General features: G+C 43.3%; 2 protein-coding genes across 6 annotated transcripts in view; one reads left to right on the plus strand and one right to left on the minus strand.

The window, feature by feature from the left end:
• The window catches only part of cep112 (centrosomal protein 112), a 242,863-nt gene that overhangs the window by 118,741 nt on the left and 102,027 nt on the right, over positions 1-22,095 (minus strand). For 4 of the 5 annotated variants that reach the window (XM_062452779.1, XM_062452765.1, XM_062452787.1 and 1 more), the window contains exons 9-15: positions 15,383-15,482; positions 14,768-14,886; positions 12,486-12,692; positions 1,862-2,016; positions 993-1,122; positions 596-688; positions 330-389 (exon numbers count right to left, since the gene is read on the minus strand). In XM_062452779.1, coding sequence (XP_062308763.1) covers positions 330-389; positions 596-688; positions 993-1,122; positions 1,862-2,016; positions 12,486-12,692; positions 14,768-14,886; positions 15,383-15,482 — 864 coding nt within the window. The remainder of the gene's footprint in view (positions 1-329; positions 390-595; positions 689-992; positions 1,123-1,861; positions 2,017-12,485; positions 12,693-14,767; positions 14,887-15,382; positions 15,483-22,095) is intronic. The other variant, XM_062452773.1, reaches the window with a different exon arrangement.
• Positions 18,009-19,085, plus strand: LOC134037822 (uncharacterized). Its single transcript, XM_062483355.1, has 3 exons — positions 18,009-18,167; positions 18,276-18,334; positions 18,403-19,085. Exons 1-3 carry the CDS (start codon positions 18,151-18,153, stop codon positions 18,984-18,986), a joined length of 660 nt encoding a protein of 219 aa, XP_062339339.1. The 5' UTR covers positions 18,009-18,150; the 3' UTR covers positions 18,987-19,085.

The following is a 22,095-nucleotide window of genomic DNA, read 5'->3' on the forward strand; positions in this document are numbered from 1 at the left end:
TCCTCATTTGTACAGGAAGATGCATGTTTTACTTAGCTCATCCTCTTAATAATATTCTATATGGGCTATTTACATTTACATTTAGTTATTTAGCAGACGCTCTTATCCAGAGCGACTTACAGTAAGTATAGGGACATTCTCCCGGAGGCAAGTAGGGTAAAGTGCCTTGCCCAAGGACACAACGTCATTTTGCACGGCCGGGGAATCAAACCAACAAACTTCTGATTAACAGTTCGACTCTCTAACCGCTCAGCCATCTGACCCACCGATTATGTGATTCATGGATTATTCTGATGCATCTTCAGGTTTGTGAGAAAGCATGGTGGTACCTTTTTCTCAGTATCGTGTAGTAGTTCTGCTTTCTCCTGCTGCAGCTTGATATCTTGGTCCTAGTGAAAAACAACAGTCATGGACAGAATCATAAAATAAAAAATACTATTTTTTACGCCTTGGTCAGACTATTTATCTACAGGTTCATATTATCTTCGTTTTTGTTTTTTCTTGGAAAATTAAACGGAGCGCATGCATACACAGAAAACACGCAACACATCCACAATGACAAACTCATGCCACAGTATAGAAACAAAGTGTTTACCCTGATTTGTTTCTGCCTCCTGTGTTCACTGTCCAGGAGCTGCTGCTTGAGCTGAGCCACAATCTGTTCAAGGTCTTCTATCACTTCAGAGGCCTGAAAGAGTGAAAGAGAGGGAGACAGACAAAGACAGCAAAGCTTACAGTAACCACTAAAGTAGACACAGGGAGAAAGAACTCAAGCACACTAACAATTGTTTCTGTTTGTACATTCCATCCATGTCTACAGCACCTTTAAAAAGATCCTGCGCTTACATCTACTGTCATAACTTTGAATTCATAAAAGCAGTACTGGGCATGTGATCAAATTCCCTGCATCGTTTTATAGAAAGAAAAACTACAAATTTTATTAAAGATGGCGGTTGTGTTTATGTTTGGGAGCCGGGTGCAGTGATGGTCACCTTGGCCGCGGAGAGTGCATGTTCATGCTGGTAATGGGTCATGTTCGCCTCGTGCTTTGACTGTAGTTTCTGCAGCTCCTGCTCATGCAGCTCACTCTGGTTCTCCTTCTCCCTCAGCAGAGACACGTTCCTGGAAACCCAACACAAGGGTTGTGGTATTTGAATTCGACATTCAGGAAGAATCCGAGGGGTCAGATGGCTGAGCGGTTAGGGAGTCGGGCTATTAATCAGAAGGTTGTTGGTTCGATTCCCGGCTGTGCCAAATGAAGTTGTGTCCTTGGGCAAGGCACTTCACCCTACTTGCCTCGGGGGGAATGTCCCTGTACTTACTGTAAGTCGCTCTGGATAAGAGCGTCTGCTAAATGACTAAATGTAAATTTAAGAATCCCTTATGCTAAATGATGATAGTCGGCTTGCGTGTTTAGTAAGCACATTATCGGCACTCAGTGAGAATACATTCAGGTGTGTGTGTGTGTTGAGTGTGCGTTCCGTTACAGAAAGCCTGCCCCAGTGCCCCTATTGACTTCTTTCCAATAGACAGCTTTGATATCACTAGGGATAGTTATCTATTTAGGAATGCAGGTCAGGACACAACATTCTGGAATGGAACACATTTGGCAGGCAGGTTCCAATACGACATTCGAACCCTACAAACAATTTAAAATCGTTACTGTGTTATTTCAGCTTTTATAAGCTTTTATTGAGATAGTGACAGTGGAGAGACAGGAAATGTCATGGAGAGAAGATAAGGGAGAACATGGAGGAAACTGCCCAGAGTAGAGTCAAACCTAGGCCCCTGTGTTAAGGCCTTAGCCTATGTGGTAAGTGCTCGCTCCAAACGTTCATTTAGTGTGACCTCTCTCTCTCACCGGCGGTTGGCCTCCTGCAGCTCAGAACTGATGGTGGCAATGTGGATCTCCAGCTGGTTCTTCTCCTGGGTCACTTTCAGTCGCAGGGCATTCCCATTCTCCACCTCAGCAGATAGACGCTTCACCTGTCTCTCCATCTCTCGTAGCATCTGCTCCTAAGGGACAGGGGGAACGGAACGGTGTTGGTCCGAAGCAGAATGAACCGTCTATGATTTTTCTTGGGGTTTTCAATATACTCACTGTAGTGCCTAAGATGGATGGGAATGGAGGATGTGTTTGTGTGTTTGTGAAGTGCCTTGCCCAAGGACACAACATCAGTTGGCATGACCGGGAATCGAACTGGCAACCTTCGGATTACTAGCCCGATTCCCTCACCGCTCAGCCACCTGACTCCCCGTATTAAACACAAGGTCATTTCAGTTTGTTTTCAGTGACCTTGATATTTGCCCCCTTCTCTCGGGCTTTCAAATCGTGAGAAAATCAGCACTCTTCTCTGCTTGAGACTGGGGGGGTGTGTCGCCTGAAGGAGCTGAAGCTCCGCCCCTCGCTGCCTACCTACGACCCAGATAATGGACGCTACGTCAAGCCGAACAAAACAGTATAGAATTAGAATTTATTCGTTCAATGAGTGAAACATACAGATGCATATAAATGAAATGTTCCCCTGAGCTGTAACACAGGAGTAAAAGCTGTCTCTGGTGTCCATTTGAGCTCTCCAACTACTTCTAGCACATTAGCTACCATTTCACTAAAATACCATCATTCTACACCGAGTAGCTTAATATCAAGTTAGCGGTTTGCACTAACTCATAGCAGAGATACCTCTGGAAAAGTTATTTAGTATAATTATAACAAGCACACAGAACTGAGTAATGAACTGCTGGCAGCGGTGGATGGTCCAGGTGCGACCGGAGGAGGAACGGCCGGGAGGGCGATGCTCGGTACGGCTCCGCGCTGCAAGAGAAGCCGTGTGTCCCTGAACCCCGTCTGTCTCTGGTCCATGTTAAAATGATCTGCCGTGAAATGGTCACTGCAGAGCAGGGCCAGAGTGGGGCCACTTTTCAGCCCGGGAGTTTCAGGCCCAAGACCGGCCCTTTTTTTTGTATACCAAACAGGGCCGGATGCAGCCTGCTTTGACTGGGGGTGCAGTGAACCATTCTGTGGGGTATCATGATTACAGAAAGGGATTGTATAATTTTTTATATTGATACCATTTTTGAGACTGCTTAACGATCCGAGTGTTAATCAGGCACGGAGCCAGACGTTGTAAACATTCGGAGCTTTGCCCCAACCTAGGACTTATGGGTTTGATGTGATGCAAGATAGGGACTTCTACACTTAATGCGAGCGCGCACATTTTTGGCCATTATTTGAGCGCAAAATAGTTTTTTGAGCTTTATGTAAAATAAACAGACATTTTTCAATTGGTAAAACCTTGTCTAGTGATGCCATCACTCCAGCCCTGCTCCCATCCATCCTCCCTGACGCGTATCGTTACGGTAGTGTCGCACATCCCAGCTATCGGTAGCTGATCTGAGAATTTTTTTGGGAAAAGACGGGCTATGGACCCAACCAACTCTATTTGGAAGGGGAGAACTCCCTCACATGGTACAACCCATGCAGAGGCTGAGGTGTTAGAATGCAGAATGTGTGTAGCCTACTTTAAGAGACTATAGACTAACGTGACAAATGTCAACAACAAAAAAATCCTCGACCGGCCCAAAAGTGAAGCGGCCCACCGGGAACTCTCCCGATTCTCCCGATTACCCACCCCGGCCCTGCTGCAGAGGCGGCTTTTGGAGTTTATCCGAAGCTTTCCATTAGCGTGGCTTTTCACAAAATCAATCCACCTATTTTTCCTTTGCTCATCAATAGGGAAATTAAATAGCGTTGCAGCGCAGCTGAAGTTCTTGCATCCAGGGAAGATGCAGTTGCGGGTGGAGGGAGACATCCTGAAGCTAGCTAGCTAGTGTAGGCTACAATAACAGCACAGCAGGAGGAGCCATTCAGTGATCTGACGTAGATGGGTCAAAATGACGTAGATGGGTAATGTTTTGGCTTCGCCCATTAAAACCTGATATGAAAACAGAAGAGAAACTGTTCTACGGTCTAACTCCACATTTCAGTGCGACAAAGTTTTTGCGCTTTGCACATGCTTTCAGGAACTCATTTCACACGTATATAATGTACTGAGAAGCAAATCATGGAATTTGCTTTACAGGATCTTTAATTCAGTAATTTACAGGCAGCCTCACATAAAATTGTTATTGGTTAGCTAACAAAGCTTTGATTGTGTCCAACATCTATAGAATACTCTCTGAATAATCTCTTTTCTAATTTATACAAATTAATCTGACCCGTCAGAGCCTTTTCCTGTCTGTCTATTGTTAGGAAGTCTTGCAGTCACACGCCACACAGGTAGCCTAGCTATTTAAAAAGTTACCAAATAGGCTGTCACTAGAACTTGCAGCAGCCTCTCCCAGGTAATATATGTTGAATGATTTACTGATTAATTGATTTTATCAACGCAGCCCAATCCCCCTAGCCTGGCTCTGCCCTCCTACGTACTTCCGCTCAATTTTCATTTTGCTTCTGTACTAGTTCTGGGATATCGGTATATTAGTCGGTTTTTGCAAACCACATTTTTGGTGGTCCAATCAGTGAACAGAGGGAGTGGCTGAGAACGATTCGGCCCATTGTGGCAACGCTGCCGAATATCCATACGTTAAAGCCGGAGCAAAAACAATATTTGCTGAGTTTTGTCTGTGGCCATGATGTTGTGGCCCACCCCCCCTGGGTTCGGGAAAAGTTTGATTTTCCAGCTCGCTCCGTTAGTGGTGAAGGAGTTGGCTAAGGCGAACGCTAGCGAATGGCTATGGCAGATCCAGAGTGGCTCTGAGCAGATCCAATAGTTTTAAACTTCAACAGAGTACCCGCCTTCAAGGAAGTTAACGCTTGTCAATGGAGCAATCCCAGATCCTCTGTACAAATGAAATGTACGAGAGTCTGGTTAGGACCAGGCTACAATTCCCCTATCCTTTTGAAAAACTCATTGGATCTACAGGAATCACATAAGTGAAATATTTTGGATTAAAAACGGCAATTTTCGCCGAAAGGTGAGCATTCCTGATGAATACATCCATTACACGAAAAACAGCCTCCGTTGTTAATGTGGCTTGATTTGTAACCCAATGAACAACTCTAGGAATAAAACCAGTCAGATCCTGGACAAACTTGAAAACGTAAGAAAGTCAGGCAACCTTTTAGCACAACCATCACCGTACATTTACATTTACATTTATTCATTTAGCAGACGCTTTTATCCAAAGCGACTTCCAAGAGAGAGCTTTACAAAGTGCATAGGTCACTGATCATAACAACGAGATAGCCACAAAACATTGCGAGTAGCCAAAACATGAAGCACAAATTGTGAACAACCAAAATAAGTGCCAAAGGGAAGAACCATAAGAGCATGTAGTTAAACAAGTTACAATTAAACAACATGAACTGCTATAAGTGCAAGTGTACCTGTGGAAAAAATCAAGCAACAATAATAAAAACAATATATCACAGCGAGTACAAAAATTTAAGTCAGTTACCACTAACCACAAGAGCAACAAGTCTCTAAGCAAGAGTCATTGTGATCCTTGAGGAAACTAACATCGGGTCAAGCGAACCATTCCTAAGTACCGTTGTACTCCCGGAACAAGTGCGTCTTGAGCCTTTTCTTGAAGGTGGAGAGACAGTCAGTGTCTCTGATGGAGGTGGGGAGTTGATTCCACCACTGGGGGGCCAGACAGGAGAAGAGCTTGTGTTGGGACCGGGCAGTCTTGAGCGGTGGGACCACCAGGCGGTTGTCTGAAGAAGACCGTAGGTGACGGGTGGGGGTGTAAGGCTGCAGGAGAGACTTGATGTAGACCGGTGCAGTCCCGATGAGGAGCGGGGTAACATGGGAGCGTCTGGGTAGATTGTAGACCAGGCGGGCCGCTGCGTTCGGAATCCTCTGAAGAGGGCGGGTTGCACATGCTGGGAGACCAGCGAGCAGCGAGTTGCAATAGTCCAACTTGGAGAGGACAAGTGCTTGGACTAGCAGCTGGGTGGAGTGCTCAGACAGGTATCTCCTGATCTTCCGGATGTTGTAGAGGGTGAATCTACACGACCGGGAGACCGCAGCAATGTGGGCCGTGAGGGAGAGCTCGTCGTCCATGGTAACCCCAAGGTTCCTGGCAGAGGATGAAGGGGTCACCATCGCAGATCCCAGGGTGATTGAGAGATCGTGGGAGATGGAGGGTTTAGCCGGGATGATGAGAAGTTCTGTTTTGGCGAGGTTCAGCTGGAGGTGGTGCTCGGTCATCCAGGCGGAGATGTCTGTGAGGCAGGCCTCAATCCTAGCTGAGATCCCCGGATCGGTCGGGGGGAACGACAGGTACAGCTGCGTGTCGTCAGCGTAGCAGTGGTAGGAGAAGCCATGGGAGGTGATGATTGGTCCAAGTGAGGTGGTGTACAGAGAGAAGAGGAGGGGTCCAAGGACGGAGCCCTGTGGGACACCAGTGGAGAGCTGGCGAGTGCCACACAGTTTGCCTCCCCAGGAAACCTGGTAGGATCTTCCCGACAGGTAGGATGAGATCCACTGGAGTGCAGTGCCAGTGATGCCCATCTCAGAAAGTCTGGCGAGCAGGATCTGGTGGTTAACCGTATCAAACGCTGCAGAAAGGTCCAGCAGAATGATGACGGATGACCTGGAAGCCGCTCTGGCAGACTGGAGGGCAGTGGTGACTGAAAGGACATGTCACTGATCTCCTATTAGAGCAGCATCCTTCCATCCTTCCAGTTAGGGGCTGTTACGATCATAACAGACTGGCAGGAGAGAGTGGACTCAGCTTCACTAAGATGACCTTTGTGATATTGAGTTCTGGGGAGAAGAGGCCTTCCGCACCCTCTTATCAGGGCGACAGATCATTAATCAGAAATCCCTCCAAACGAAGTGATCAAACACCAGCTTATTTTGACAGACACTTCTGGCACTATCTTAATAAAAATAGTTTTTTTTTCTGTGCATGTGTATGCCTCTGACAGTAAGGAATGTGGCATCCACAGGCTGATATAAGTGATGACAGATTTTGAATTAAAGATGGGAGCTAGCAGTCCTTTTAGACGATGGCAGAACCAGGCGATGACAAGAAGAGGGAAAGACAAGGGGCTGTGCATGGGGGTGGTCACATCCGTCAGAGCCCCCTGTGATGAGAGGGGGCCTTTGTATCAGGGGGCGAACGAAAGAGTGTCTCAAGAAAACGAAGAACGGACACCGTGAGCATGGGCACGTGCTGACACTTAATTTTCTGGCAGGCGATGAGACATCGGGAGCTCTCAACACAGTCTCAGGCCTCAACACCTGGACTTAGCACATTAAAGGCCTGGTCACCTTATTGGTTCTACAAAGGGGGAATTAGTAAGTGAGAAGGACGTAGTTACTAGGCTACTTATAAGATTATTTAACCCTGAGATATTTGGAAACAGTAAAAGACAGGTTTCTTTGAAGTTGTGAAGAAAACATTGGCTATGGAGGATGGCATAGAGTAGAAGCTAATCCCTACTGTGTGTCTCTGCCTGGACACAACTGTTGTGACATGTCAAGGATGTGCTTGATCCTGAGTCAGAGGTGGCACTGTTTGGCTACTCCCTGTCTCTATTGCCTCAAATTATACCAGTACAGCACACCATCATGTACAGAATGTTAATTGCAAAAAGACTGATTCTAATGCTGTGGAAGTCAGACACCGTGCCACTCTTCAAGACGTGGCTATCAGAACTTACTTCTCTATTACATATGGAGAAATCCGATACAGTTTGACAAACAATCTTAAACAATTCTACAAGATCTGGCAGCCATTCTTAGACCATCTTGCTCAATTTGATGGAGATCTTGAGCAGCTATGAGACTCACAATAGGCCACTCACCTCTTCTTCAATGTATTTTGTGTACTAGTGATGCATCAATACATTTCATTGTCTTGAGTTGTACGCCCTGTCTGTTAGTTTTGTTTTTTTGTTTAGTTTTTCTGCCTTTATTTTATTTAATTTCAATTGTCTTATTTTTCTTTCTTTCTCTTTTCATTTCATTTTGCCATAATTTCTTACTTACTCCTATTATTTGTCTGTTTGTACTTAATTACCTGAAAAAAATAATAAACATATTGTATTAAAAAAAAGGATGTGCTTGATTAACCTCATCTCTGTGTTCTGTCTGTGTCATTAACCTTTCTTTACTATGAAAATGTTCTACTAGATAACAAATTGTATATACTAGATAACAAAGATAAAGTATATACTAGATAACAAACATGATGTATATTCTAGACAACAAACATATTGTATATACTAGGAGGAGAAAGGCAGACATCAGCTAGTCTTAATTTTGATAAAGATGGCAGGTTACTGCACTTGCAGCCATCAGCCCAAGAACTGTGTTAGACATTAGGATGTATCTGCAAGACATCTTTCTACATGCCTCTTGTGAAATATCAGACTAGTGAAAGATAAGCAGGGAGGCAGGCCAACCGTAGCAGACACTGGTTCTCCAAGTCTTGTCAAGTGCGTTTCTACCATTCTGCATTTGAATGAGTGGGAATCATTGAGAATCTGTCTCCACTTCTGACAGAAAGATAGGCTCAGAAACTTGGGCTGAACCTGCCATATTTGCCCCAAATGAGAACTTGAACATGTATTGGCATCTATATAGTAGGTATGAGGTTGCAGCGCTTGTGGATTGAATGGTCAGAACACAAAGGTGGAGCCAAACTGACTAGGCAAAGATTTAGACGACACCATGTCAGACTAACACCATCAGGGTATGCATATTTGGTGGCCTTCCAAGAACATCACTACACTTAAATGTCTATGGTATGAAATACTAGAAAATGTATGCAAATATACTTAATTATTTGTGACAATTAAAACGGCAGCTTAACACTACAACACAAACCATGCAGGAAAGGTAAAAAAAAAAAAGAAGAAGAAAAAGCAAAGGAGTGCGGTGTAGGTGACGCAACCAGTCTGACATCTTCTATTAATGGCCTGAATAAGGTGTGTGTGTGTGGTTGTGTGTGTAGGTAGGTATCAGAGGGTGGAGGTCAGCCAGGAGGCAGAGGCAGAGAAGGTAATTTTCAGTGACAGAGCAGTCCTTTCATCTCAGGGCCCACGCCTGGCTTTGGACTGTTTAATTATTAAATAGGGGTCTTAGTAAGGGTCTGCACCCCCCGCTTTTGAAGCCACTTTTATGGAAGCCTGCTGACAGACTATAGGCAAAGGTGCCAATGGTGTGTGTGTGTGTGTGTGTGTGTGTGTGTGTGTGCGCGTAAGTGCATTATACCTGTGACAAGTGCTGAATGCTAATGTCCAATTTAACAATGCTAAACTCATTAAGTATTGCCTCTGACTGGCCTGTGGTGCACATAATCCTTTCATAATCCCCCTCAACATGCACACACACACACACACACAGACACTCAGATCAAAAGGTTTGTGTGCATGTGCACACATGCTTATGTGTGAACATGCAAACTTAAGTGTTGTACAGCAGAGCTTCCATACTTTTACAAGGTGAGACACAGTAGATTCAAATGTCATTCCTATACAACAGAGGATGTACTTCCTACGGCAGCTGAAGAAATTCAACCTGCCAAAGACAATGATGGTGCACTTTTATACAGCCATCATTGAGTCAATCCTCACCTCTTCCATCACCATCTGGTACGCTGCTGCCACTGCCAAGGACGAGCAGACTGCAGCGTATCATCCGCACTGCTGAGAAGGTGATCGGCTGCAATCTGCTTATCCTCGAGGACCTGCACACCTCGAGGACCCTGAGGCGAGCGAGGAAGATTGTGGCCGACCCCTCCCAGCCTGGCCACTCCCTGTTCCAGCTACTCCCCTCCGGCAGAAGGCTGCGGTCCATCAGGACCAAAACCTCACGCCATAAGAACAGTTTCTTTCCATCTGCTACTGGCCTCTTCAACAAGGCCAAGGACTCCCATTGACATTCATTCATTATTTAACCCAGTATCTGATTGCACTATGTTGACCACTCATGCTGCTCATTGGGTGTGCTTTGCCTTCGGCAAGGGCACAACCTTTGTTCTCTCACATATATATTCTTATTCTTTCTTTTCCCACTCCTAAGCCTCAGTCAATATTTGTACTACATAGACCACGTAGGTGTCAAAAGTTTCGTCTTGGTAGCGATTGAGTTGCTTGTATTTTTATTAATGGTGGGCCGTTATCGGCGTTAACGCGCTGCGACTCTTATCGGGCGATAAAAAAAATATCGCCGTTAATCTATTCTCAAAGTTGGGTTGGGAGCTGGGTCTATACTACGCAAGCTATGATGACTTTCACCTTGATATTTTAGCGCGGATGTATACCTAGCCGAATTGCACTGTAGGGGGCAAGAACAAGTCTTCGAACCTGTGTGTATGCCTTGTGTATGAAATTATCACAACAAACGTGACGTGCTAACATGGATGCAGCTATGAAGCCACCTGGTTTGCTTCAGGGAAAATGTATTTTTAAGAAGCTTCCCAATGGAAACCTCGACAAGACTAAGGTTGTTTGCACCTTGTGCTATGCGGAATTAGTTTACTGTAGGAGTTCTTCCAGTCTCAAATACCACCTAAACGCAAAGCATAGCTAATGCGGAATGCCGGGCCAAGCACTGATGTAGCGCAGGGGAAGAGTCATCGTCAAACTACGATGTTTGAGTGCAACCGAGGCAAGCCCGTCAGCACAGCTCTATCAGCCAAGCTAACTAATCTAATAAACAGTTAATAAACACAAGTACATCTTATTGAACATAATTTATTTTCATCACCAATTATCATAGTAGAACAGCTTTCTCAAGCAGTTTGTGATGCATTTTGGAAAAAGGAGATGAGCTCCTGGTCTAATGCGCCACCTGGCTTGAGAAACCCGTTCTCAAAGACTTAATTTTTAGTTATTATTTGGGTAGCATACATATTCTGAATGCCTTCAGCGGAATTCAAATGAGCCATTTTAATCTATATTTATCTAGATTAACGCCAAGATTACAGTGAGATTAATCTAGATTTAAAAAATTAATCTATGACCACCACTAATTTTTATTTACGTTCTGTTGCATGGTTTAAGTTTAAATTACGTTTTTGTGGCAAAAAAGTGCCTTATGCCAACGAAGGGTACTCAGTGCTAGCCTACGTCACAACATCGGCACACGTTAGCAACGACGCATTAGATACGACGTGTATATAGACTGTTGCACAGCAAGTATCGTATCGTGCTGTGGTGTACTAGCAGCATTATACATTTAAGCAATTCAAGACTTGCATGTACAGTAAGTAATGTCACATTAAAGAATGTATTTAAACTCAAGCTTGGGTGGTGCGTCGCTGTCTTCAATGCCACAGCCTAAACTTTATGTCAAAAGAAAGTTTTTAATTTCCGTCGCATTCAAACAATCCCCTCAGTGTAGTTTGGCTAGCAACAGCAGCTAGCACTAGGCTACAGTAGCTTGCTCGTAGCACAATTCAGCTTCTCCAGGCAGGGCTCTAGACTGAGACCAAAAAGTCGCTTTTGGCTTTGTTACTGACAATGATAAGCCTGGCTCTGCCCTCCTACGTACTTTTATTTTTGCTTCTGTACATAGGTCTGGCCATGAGGTACGTAAGTCAGATTTTTCAGGTTGATTTTCTACCGGCGAATCAGCGAACAGAGGGAGTGGCTGAGAACGATGACGTTGATGCCGTGCGCTAGTTTGTGTTGTGTTGTCTGTGGCCATGATGTTGTGGCCCTCCTCCCCACGGGGTTCGGGAACAGTTTGATTTTCCAGCTACGGCAGCAAGCTCTGTTACAGTAGTGGTGAAGGAATTGGCTAAGGCGAACGCTAGCGATTGTTTATGGCAGATCAGAGTGGCTCTGGGCAGATCCAATAGTATTAAACTTCAACAGATTACCCGCCTACAAGGAAGTCAACGCTTGTCAATGGAGCCAGGCCAGACTCTCTGTACAAATGCAATGTACGAGAGTCTGGTTAGGACCAGGCTAGACAATGATCGCTTCCTGCTAACTTTTTTTTAATTAGCCATTCCCCCTAAATAAATATCAAGCTTATTTACGTGTTTGGGGGCATATTTTCAGTCATCAGATGGTACTAGTACTGTTTGAATCGCGATTCCATCTGAAAAATACTGCCGGTGACAACGTGGTTAGAATAGCTTGTTTCAAAGGGGGTTCAGCTTGTTTATTAAATGGACCCATCTGCATCCGACGCAAGCAAGCACACCGTACAATTTCCCCAGAAATTGTATCCTCTCTAGTTCTTATTCTTATACATATTTTATTTTATATTTAAATTGTTTTATTCTTAGATTGTTTAGTTCTTAGGAATAGTTAAACTTCTGTACCTTTACTTAATTTAAAATTTGTATATGTTTAGTGTTTGCACCTCCCTGCCACAGTAAATTCCGTATATGTATAACATACATGGCGAATAAACCGAATTCTGATTCTGATATACAAACAGTTTCTTTCAGCTGGATCTTGCCAGTGAACATTTGAGGAAGCCCACCCACCGCCACCCCAGCCCTCTCCTTACGGTGGCCTGAGTCTGGACGCTGTACTCTGTCTCCATCTTGGACAGCCTATGGTTGGTGTCCTCCACCAGCTCCTGGATGCTCTCAGTGTGCTTCTTCTGCAGTTCGAACTTCTCCTGCTCCATGTCCGCCACCGCCGAATGCAGCTGGGGGAGAAGGCCCGCGTCACTACACAGCCTCTCACAGCTCCTACCTTCATCTCCTCTGTCCTGGTTTAGGGCAAGGGGGAGACATGGCTGGCTGTACTAACGCTGACACTTCACAGCTGAGCCACGCTTCTGTTCCCACTCTCCTTTGAATCTTCTGCTCCCTCTCCTTCCGTTACACAATCAATTTCATTAGCTGTATCACTGCTGCCTTATTCAGGGGTGAGGAACCTCATTTTATGTACTTTTCTTATTATGTTTCCGCTTAGTTTTTTCTCCCCTTGACTTCTGCTATCATATGCTTCGTGACCCTGAAAGCACGAAATTGACATTTCATTAGGATCTTATTGAACGCCAAAGGCTCACTTAGCTGGAGTAAGTAGTACTGAACAGATAATTTACAGAGGGCATATAGAATCACTTTTCTGCATTAATTCAACAAGCTTAGCTGAAACCTTGGAATAAAGATTTTTCAGGTCCATTGTATATAACCTGCCTAGTCTCACAAAGGTCTGATTGTCTTCAAAGGATTCTTCCTTCGGCTCAGGGGTGCTTATAGGCCGTAAGGTGAACCCTGTTATCGTTTCAACCCGCTCCACAGTCTGGCATCTACACAATCTTTAGCTCATAAAAAAGAACGAGTCCTGCTAAGCTACCAAAAAAAAGTTTGTCGCTGAAATTCCAGTCGATTGTCGATGCGTCTATGTTTTATGCAGAACTAGTTTCTTCAGAGCGTAATAGGATTTTGGTGGCACGGTTCGACACGTGATCCTTCTACACCAATAAGGTAGCTGCTTTTTGTCAACATGGATGGATATGGTTGTCAAATAAAGGATGGGACCTTGCACGTTACAGTGTTTCCTATGTTTATTTTGCCGTGGCGGCCCGCCACGACTAAATTTCTGCTGCCATGGTATCAGAAAAAGGGCATGGATACGCGCTACACACCGTAGTTGAGATTGTGCATCTTTGAGAAGTCGTATAGCTAACTTGTCAGTTAATTTAAGCCTGTTATTGTATTAGTCTATATTCTTGCTATTTTAAATTAAGTTAACTGGTGATTTGTATTATTCCCCTGATAGCTAAATTGCACATGTCTGTTGATTCGATAGCAATTGCTGCCTTTGCTTACGTTTGTATTTTCGGTGCATTACTATGCAGAAGTAGTTTTAATTAATAAATAGTGGGTTTATTGTTATTATTTGCTACAGAATGCTTAGCCTATCAAGCTCAAATGAAGCAGACAGTGTACATGCTTTCGAGTACCTTAATCGATAGGCTACTGACCAACGTCAATTAATATTTAGAACATACTTTATGAGTGGAAGGTCTCTAAGTAGCCTAACCTTATTGCTTTAGGGGAAATAGTACGAAAATATGTGCAATATTACATTAGTTATTAAACTAGGCTATTACATTAACCTGGGGGGGGGGGGGGGGGGCAGACAGACTTATGTCATTGTTGTAACATTCATTCATTCTTCCACAAATGAAAACACTGATCAACCATAAAAACATCGTAATGAAAAATATGAAATATGATATATAAAACTGTACAAAACAGAATAAGGAATAACAGATTAAGGACACTCAGTCCTCACTGTCAGTGTCAGGACAGTTATCTTCCAGTTCCTCAGTTTCTTTTGTGTTGGCACAATTACAACAACGACATAAGTCTGTGCAACACAGTCCTGCAGAAAAACATGAACATATGCCTGTCTCACACGCACTTTTGCAGCCGCAGTGTATCACATGCAAAACACTGTCAGGGGCCGAATTTCTGTTACGTGCAAGGTCCCATCCTCTATTTGCCAAACATATCCATCCATGTTGACAAAAAGCAGCTACCTTATTGGTGTAGAACGATCACGTGTCAAACCGTGCCACCAAAATCCTATTACGCTCTGAAGAAACTAGTTCTGCATAAAACATAGACGCAACGATAATCGACTGGAATTTCAGCGACAAACTTTTTTTTGGTAGCTTAGCACGAATCGTTCTTTTTTATGAGCTAAAGATTGTGTAGATGCCAGACTGTGGAGCGGGAATCATTTTCTAAAATACTTTTCGTGGTTCACCTTGCAGCCTATTAGGGGCTGGGCGGCTGAAAATCGAAGCCCCCTTCAACTCTACCCTACCTTCTTCTCCCACTCGTTTTTGAGGGAGTCAGCACTCTGATCTGTCATTTTCTTCAGCTCGACAATCTGCTTCTCTTTGCTCTCGCAGATGACCTGGGACTCGCGCACCACGCTTTGAACTATGTAGAAAATGATGAAAAAGAGAAGAAAAAAATCATGTTTCAGGGCCCACATGTAGCAGGACACAAACACACACACTGTACAGGCATGCTCACAGAGACATACGGCACATATAGTCACACACATGTCACACACTAAATACAGACTTGCTCACACTACACTGGGTTCCATTTCACCATATACGTTTCGAAATGTAACAAGCCAATTCAGATTTTATATCAGCAGAACATACATTTGGTTATGTGTTGCTAAATAGGCTATATTTTCAGCACAGCAAATGGACTACAAGGTGTGTCACTGAGCATGAGCGTCACACCAGTAGACACAACATGCTGCCATTTGATCCCCACAGCTGGGTAATGTCCCGCGACACCATGGGATCTACCCTGTAGTTGCAATGCTGAGTTTAAACTTGAATCTTTTACTCTTGAGTGTTGAGAGACAAAATGGTGTAAACCTCCCTCCTCAGAACCCTCACAATGCGCAACCTTTCACCTTTTCTCTCCATCTTACGAATGTTGTCCTCTGATTCCTTCTGCTTGACTCGGTGCATAGTTTTCAGCTCCTCAATCTCACCATTCTTTCGGTCCAGGATCTGAGGGTTTTTATAACGTGATCAGCATGGTTATTTTCTAATACTGAAAACTTTTTGTGTCCGCATAATATCAGTCAAAGATATTGGATCAGGGGCTGTATTCACAAAACATCTTAAAGCTAAAAGTAGCTCCTAACTTGACGATTTAGGAGAAACTCATTACATAATGGGCGTGTCAGTCCTAATTTTAGGACTCCAAATATTTTACCCTAAGAGTATTTCCAAAAGCGTTTTAGCGCTAAAACCAGCTCCTAAATCTGTGAAAAGTTAGGGGTAGTCAAGTGGACTCCTAAGTCAGTAAGACCGAATCACAAACAATCCTAAAATGTCTGTTGCTGAAAATCCGCCTTGGAACGTAAATAATTTAGAAACATTTTGTGATAATGAGCTTTAAAAAAAGGTATCCTTGGGTATTATGATTGTAGTAGAGTTATCAGGGATGCAGTTACTTATAGAAACAACCCAGTAACACCGGAGATCAAGGTTGACAACTCTATGCTGCTTGGCCACAGGGAAAATGCAGCTCTGCGGCGCAGACAAACTAGGTATATTATTTACATTTACATGTATTCATTTAGCAAACGCTTTTATCCAAAGCGACTTCCAAGACAGAGCTTTACAAAAGTGCATAAGTCACTGATCATAACAACGAGATAGCCCCAAACATTGCAGGTAGCCAAAACATGAAGCATACATTGTTCAAAACCAAATAAGTGCCAATGGGAAGAACCATAAGAGCATGCAGTTAAACAAGTTACAATTAAACAACATGAACCTCAAAAGTGCAAGAGTGTACCTGTAGAAAAAGCAAGCAACAATAATATAATTCACAGCGAGTACAAGAAGTTAAATCAGTTACAACTAAATAAAAAGAGCTACAAGTCCCTCAATAAGAGTCATTGTGTTCCTGGAGGAAACTAACATCAGGTCCAGCAAATCATTCCTAAGTACCGTTGTACTCCCGGAACAAGTGCGTCTTGAGCCTTTTTTTGAAGGTGGGGAGACAGTCAGTGTCTCTAATGGAGGTGGGGAATTGATTCCACCATTGGGGGGCCAGACAGGAGAAGAGCTTGGGTTGGGAGCGGGCGCTCTTGAGAGGTGGGACCACCAGGTTGTCAGAAGAAGACCGTAAGTGGCGGGTGGGGGTGTAAGGCTGGAGGAGAGACTTGATGTAGTCTGGTGCAGTCCCATTCACCGCTGGGAAGGTCAGTACCAGGGTCTTGAATCTGAATCTGATGGGAAGCCAGTGGAGGGAGATGAGGAGCGGGGTAACATGGGAGCGTCTGGGTAGATTGAACACCAGGCGTGTTGCTGCATTCTGAATCCTCTGGAGAGGACGGGTTGCGCATGCTGGGAGACCGGCGAGCAGCGAGTTGCAGTAGTCCAACTTGGAGATGACAAGTGCTTGGACTAGCAGCTGGGTGGAATGCTCAGACAGGTATCTCCTGATCTTCCTGATGTTGTAGAGGGTGAATCTACACAACCGGAAGACTGCAGCAATGTGGGCAGTGAGGGAGAGCTTGTCATCCATGGTAACCCCCGAGGTTCCTGGCAGAGGATGAAGGGGTCACAGTCGCAGATCCCAGGGTGATTGAGAGATCGTAGGAGATGGAGGGTTTGGCCAGGATGATGAGAAGTTCTGTTTTGGTTCAGCTGGAGGTGGTGCTTGGTCATCCAGGCGGAGATGTCTGTGAGGCAGGCCTCGATCCTAGCTGAGATCCCCGGATCAGTCGGGGCGAACGACAGGTACAGTTGCGTGTCTTCAGCGTTGCAGCGTATTATCTCAGCCATCCGTCAGTAGAACACATAACATTGCATTAAACAATATGCCCTCTGCAGACCCCACATCAACAATTCATACGGCTGCTAATTAGTGACACAACCTACAATTGAACATCTTTATTTGAATATGGTAAAATGTTTATTTTAAAAACTTTCTATGGCAACATAATACCTCATTCTACAATATTTCTATGATGAAATCATTGACAGAGGTCCATCCCCTATTAGCCAATCACTGTGGGCATAGTTTGTAAGCTTGTTGACATCATCCATAGTCTTGGCTTAAGATTTCTCTGCATTCCTTAGTAAAAGTTGGTCTCAGCAGCTTTGTGAATATGTTTTAGGAGGAAACTCCTAGCTAAGAACTTTTACTGCTATTTAGAGAACTCTTAGTAGTAAGATAAAATGTTTTGTGAATACGTCTCCTGTTGTGGTCATTCAGATTACACCCCCATGTGGTTTTGAACCACATTTTATGTACATAGGAGGGGGCTAAATGTAACAATAAGAAAGCATACTAATGTGTTGTTCGTCTGTATACCTTTAATCTAAATACACACTTTCAAGATGTGTTGAAAGATGATGAAGATTGATAAAAATGAATGTTAATATCTCTACATAGTAAGTTAAAATCTAATCTCTTGAAAACTTCAAAATTAGATGATGTAATCAATTGGCTACATGTAAGCTTGTTTAATTGGGTGACTGATAACAATTGTTGCCAGCTGTATCTAATTATCTTGGAAGACACTTACTGCCCATAAAGGCTTGAGCAGCACTTTCTCAATAACTACTAGTTGCTTTGCTCTAGAATGTCTATTTGTGCTGACAGTCTAATTATATACAGACGTTAACATTTTATTGTTTGGTGTTTCAACTGACCACCATGGCACTCTCTTACAGGTAAGCTGCAATGTCAATGTTGCTGTGAACTTCCTGTTGGAACCCAAACATCCTTTTTTTCTGATTGTGAGACTATGGTGAAGTAGGCAAATCTACTCTGTGCCACAGAATGTCCTGGATTTGTATCCTGTTTGGAAGCAGCACAAGTTTTGCAGACCCCCCAAAAAGTGAGTTTGATCTACATTTTATGAAATAAAATGTCAAATGTGGTGTAATCTAATTTATCTAACTCCAGCGGGCTACAAAGGTAATGCTGATGTTGACAATTGGTGGCTGCCTACTGAAGTCCCGTCGAACACTGGCAGTTCCTCTGACTCTGCATTCACTAGCTATCAGGCTGCAGGAGGACGAGTGCAGCAGAGACCAGGAAAAGGCCAGCAACAACCTAACCACCCACGTCACTACAACTCCTTTATGAACTTTGTTCATTCCAATGCCCCTGGTTTGTTCTCCAGCAACCCACCAACCAACCCTTCAAAACCAGGCAAGGGCAGCTCTCTCTATGCTCCACAACGGTTAACTCCAATGCAGCGCCCTGGCAGTCAGGAGTCTCAACTCTATCCACCCATCTACGTAAAGAAGACTCAGCATAATTATCAGCGTGGGAAAGTGTCCTTCTCCAAAACCCGTTACTCCAAAGGAAGCTCATCTCCAGCACTCCACAGCGAAGATGAGACTTTGGATGAATACATGGTTCCACCTCAGTCTGAAAATGGACCTCAACCTCCAAGTCATGCCTGGTTTAGCTCTGACCTATCTGACGAAACCAAAGACCGGCCAGTTGGTTGGGTAGGTTATTATAAGATGAGAACTTACTGAGGTACTGTGCATATACTCTGCATCTGTTATGCTAGTTTTCCTTGAGGATTGATTCTGTGGGAGTAGCGTAGTCCACTTTGTGAACTATTAAAATAAAACTCCAATGTCTATCCATCAGTTCTATTGTCCCATTACTCTACCTTGCGTCTATGACCTGCCTAATGCCACTATATACAAATTTAACTCGAGTGCTGATATTAAAACCTTGGGCTGCAACAAACGATTATGATCGACTAATCGTAGACACAATGACCTATATTTAACAATTTAAGTGACTGAATGCAACATTCTGCCTGATTCTCCTTTTGTATGATGAGACTTATAATGTTTGGTTAACGATGCATTTTACTTAACCACATTTCCTCTCATACCTAAGTGTTACCATAATCAAAACAGTGCCGACTCCTGTGCTACATCGCTATAATCTAAACCAAACTCTCACTTTACTGCAATGGTTTTATTATTTGCATTGACTATTTGTGCGTTCCAGATGTACTCGGAAGTCGGAATTTGAGTAGCATTAAAATGGGTCATACACCGACTGAAGGGCTCAAATTGAATCAAACGTTCTGCGTGAGATTAACATGCCGTTGCTGGTGATGTTTTTTTGATTGGAATTTAACTCATCTCGGCAGACATGCCTCCATTAGGCTAATTGTATACAGGGCCGGATTAACAATTTTCTGTGCCCTGGGCAACAAGGCTCAAGGCCCCCCCCACCCCCGGCCAAACAATCGCTATCCTCAAGATCATATAGCCTACACTTCTATACTATTACGCTCTCCTCCAGCCGCAGCGCTTCAAGTCACGTGACGCTCGCAGTGTCTGCGGCGTAGAGCTGGCAAGCGGCATTTGTGCAGGCAGCTACTAGACTACACAAACACTGTTTTTGACGTGATTTAACATATTTTGATCAAACGAGTTGCAAGAAAGTGCTAACATTAAGGAAAGTAAGGACTGCGTTCATAACGTGATAGAACATTTTAGTTGACGTTGTCCAGGGCCCCTTAGATGTCATGTGCCCAGTTGCCCTAATGGTTAATCCAGCCTTGATTGTATAGCGGGACAAGTTCCTTCTCAACGTGATAAATGGTTGAAATACGTGAAAATGCAAACTGTTACTTGAGAACTAACAAATGCGTGAGTCTCACGGCGAATGCATGAGACTTGAGCCCTAACCGCTGCCTGTGGACATGTTCCTACGGTGTTGGTAGGCCTATGAGATAGCTAGCCCGTTTTTATCAACTGGTGGGCTATCTTGGCTGTATGTGTCCTCATGCCAGGATGTTTACACTTTAAATGCTCCAACATTCACATTGTGCTCCTATGAAAGTTCCTCCCTGCATGTATTAGACACGACAGCATTTTTAGTGTGTTTGCTGCAAGCAAAAACACTTGTTATTCTGCATACTTATTATTATTATTTATTTATTTTTCCCACTTTTTTCCGTCGCCTACTCCTTTCACACCGTTTAAGCTAGAAACACCGTTCAAACTACATTTGATAAAGTCTGAACTGCTCTAGTGTGCTATTACTTTTCTCATTGATAACTTTTAAAGTTAAGGTAAAGTTTAAAGTGCTAAAAAAATGAATGGGTTTCAATGGTTCAGAATGTTCAAGTTCAATTCAATTGTGACGTCATGCACTGACAGAACTGTTTCTCACCGCGTAAATTTTTGACACTGTTTAACACTTTCCTGCCTGAATATGCATTGTTTTTCAAATAAATAGACCTGAACTGTTTATACAATTTTGAAGACAAGAAGTAGGGCTTTCTAATGATAATAAATATTTGTATGATTATGTTAGGCAAATCATCCTTTATCAAGACGATTTCACAGAGCCATTCTGACAAAAATCTTCTCCGTCTGCATTACGTTTTTAGAAAACCTTATTTTTAACCACTTTCAATACAAGATAGAGGATAAGTTAGAGCGTATGAAATGTGTGTACCTTTGTCGTGAATTCAGAACAGCAGACAGATTTAAGATAGACTATTTTGTTTAAAAGTTATGACCACTGAAGTGATGAGTGCGATAACGCTATTCTAATCTAGCGCGATGGCTCTCCATAACTAAAAACGTTTAGACTTTTCCACAATCGACCAAATTGGCCAAACAAGGTATGTACATTGAACTTGGTGTACATAATCTAGCTAAATTATTTTTCTTTAAGAAAGTTTCACAGAAATCTACAAAAATCGAGGCTCAACACTGTCATAGCCGACTGTCATGAACAGCCAAACCGGGGTCACGAAAGGTTTACTGCAGCTGGCGTTACTACGAACAAAAGCTTCGTAACTGAAAAGTTTTTACTTTTAGTTGACGATATTGAACACAGACGTTAAGAAACTTGTCTTTACTCTAAATATATTCTCCGTTTTCAATTTGAAGCAGTAAATCTAACACAGTAGGAATTCTCCCACGACATCCGCTCGCTCCGCTTTGAGAAATATGTTTTCTCAGTCCACCATACATTAACCCTTGTGTTATCTTCGGGTCGTTCTGACCCATCAGTCATTGTGACCCACCGTCGTATTGCGACAACTTTACCGCATACAAAAACAAAGTGAAGCATTTTCTTTTAACCGTTGGGCTGTCTCAGACCCCCCACATTGCGAAGGTTAAAAGAAAATTATTTTTATTTGTTTTTGTATTGGGTAAAATTGGGTAAACACAACGATGGTTCGTTATGAACCTTTGGGTCATGTGACCCGAAGGCAGCACGAGGGTTAAACAAGCTAATTTTCGAGCACTTTCAATACAAGATACAGGCCATGTTAGAGTTGATATATATACATAATTGTGTGGGCAATGTAGAACAGCAGACAGATTTGAAATATGATTTCTATCATATTTCAAATTTTATGATATGATGAGTTTGTTTTAAAGTTATGGCCATTCTAGTGACGAGTACTTACAACGCTGTCATCATAACGTTAGCTGCCATAGAACGGCGACAGGGTCACATAGCTAGCTACGTCTATCGTTCGTTACCTACAAACAAATGTTTCGTAACAGTATTTACTTTTTATCTGCGATATTGACAACAGAGGTTAAGGAACTTGTCTGTAATCAAAATATCGTCTCCGTTTTCAATTTGAAGCAG

The sequence above is a fragment of the Osmerus eperlanus genome, chromosome 2 (assembly GCF_963692335.1).
Source record: "Osmerus eperlanus chromosome 2, fOsmEpe2.1, whole genome shotgun sequence".
Lineage (NCBI taxonomy): Eukaryota > Metazoa > Chordata > Actinopteri > Osmeriformes > Osmeridae > Osmerus > Osmerus eperlanus.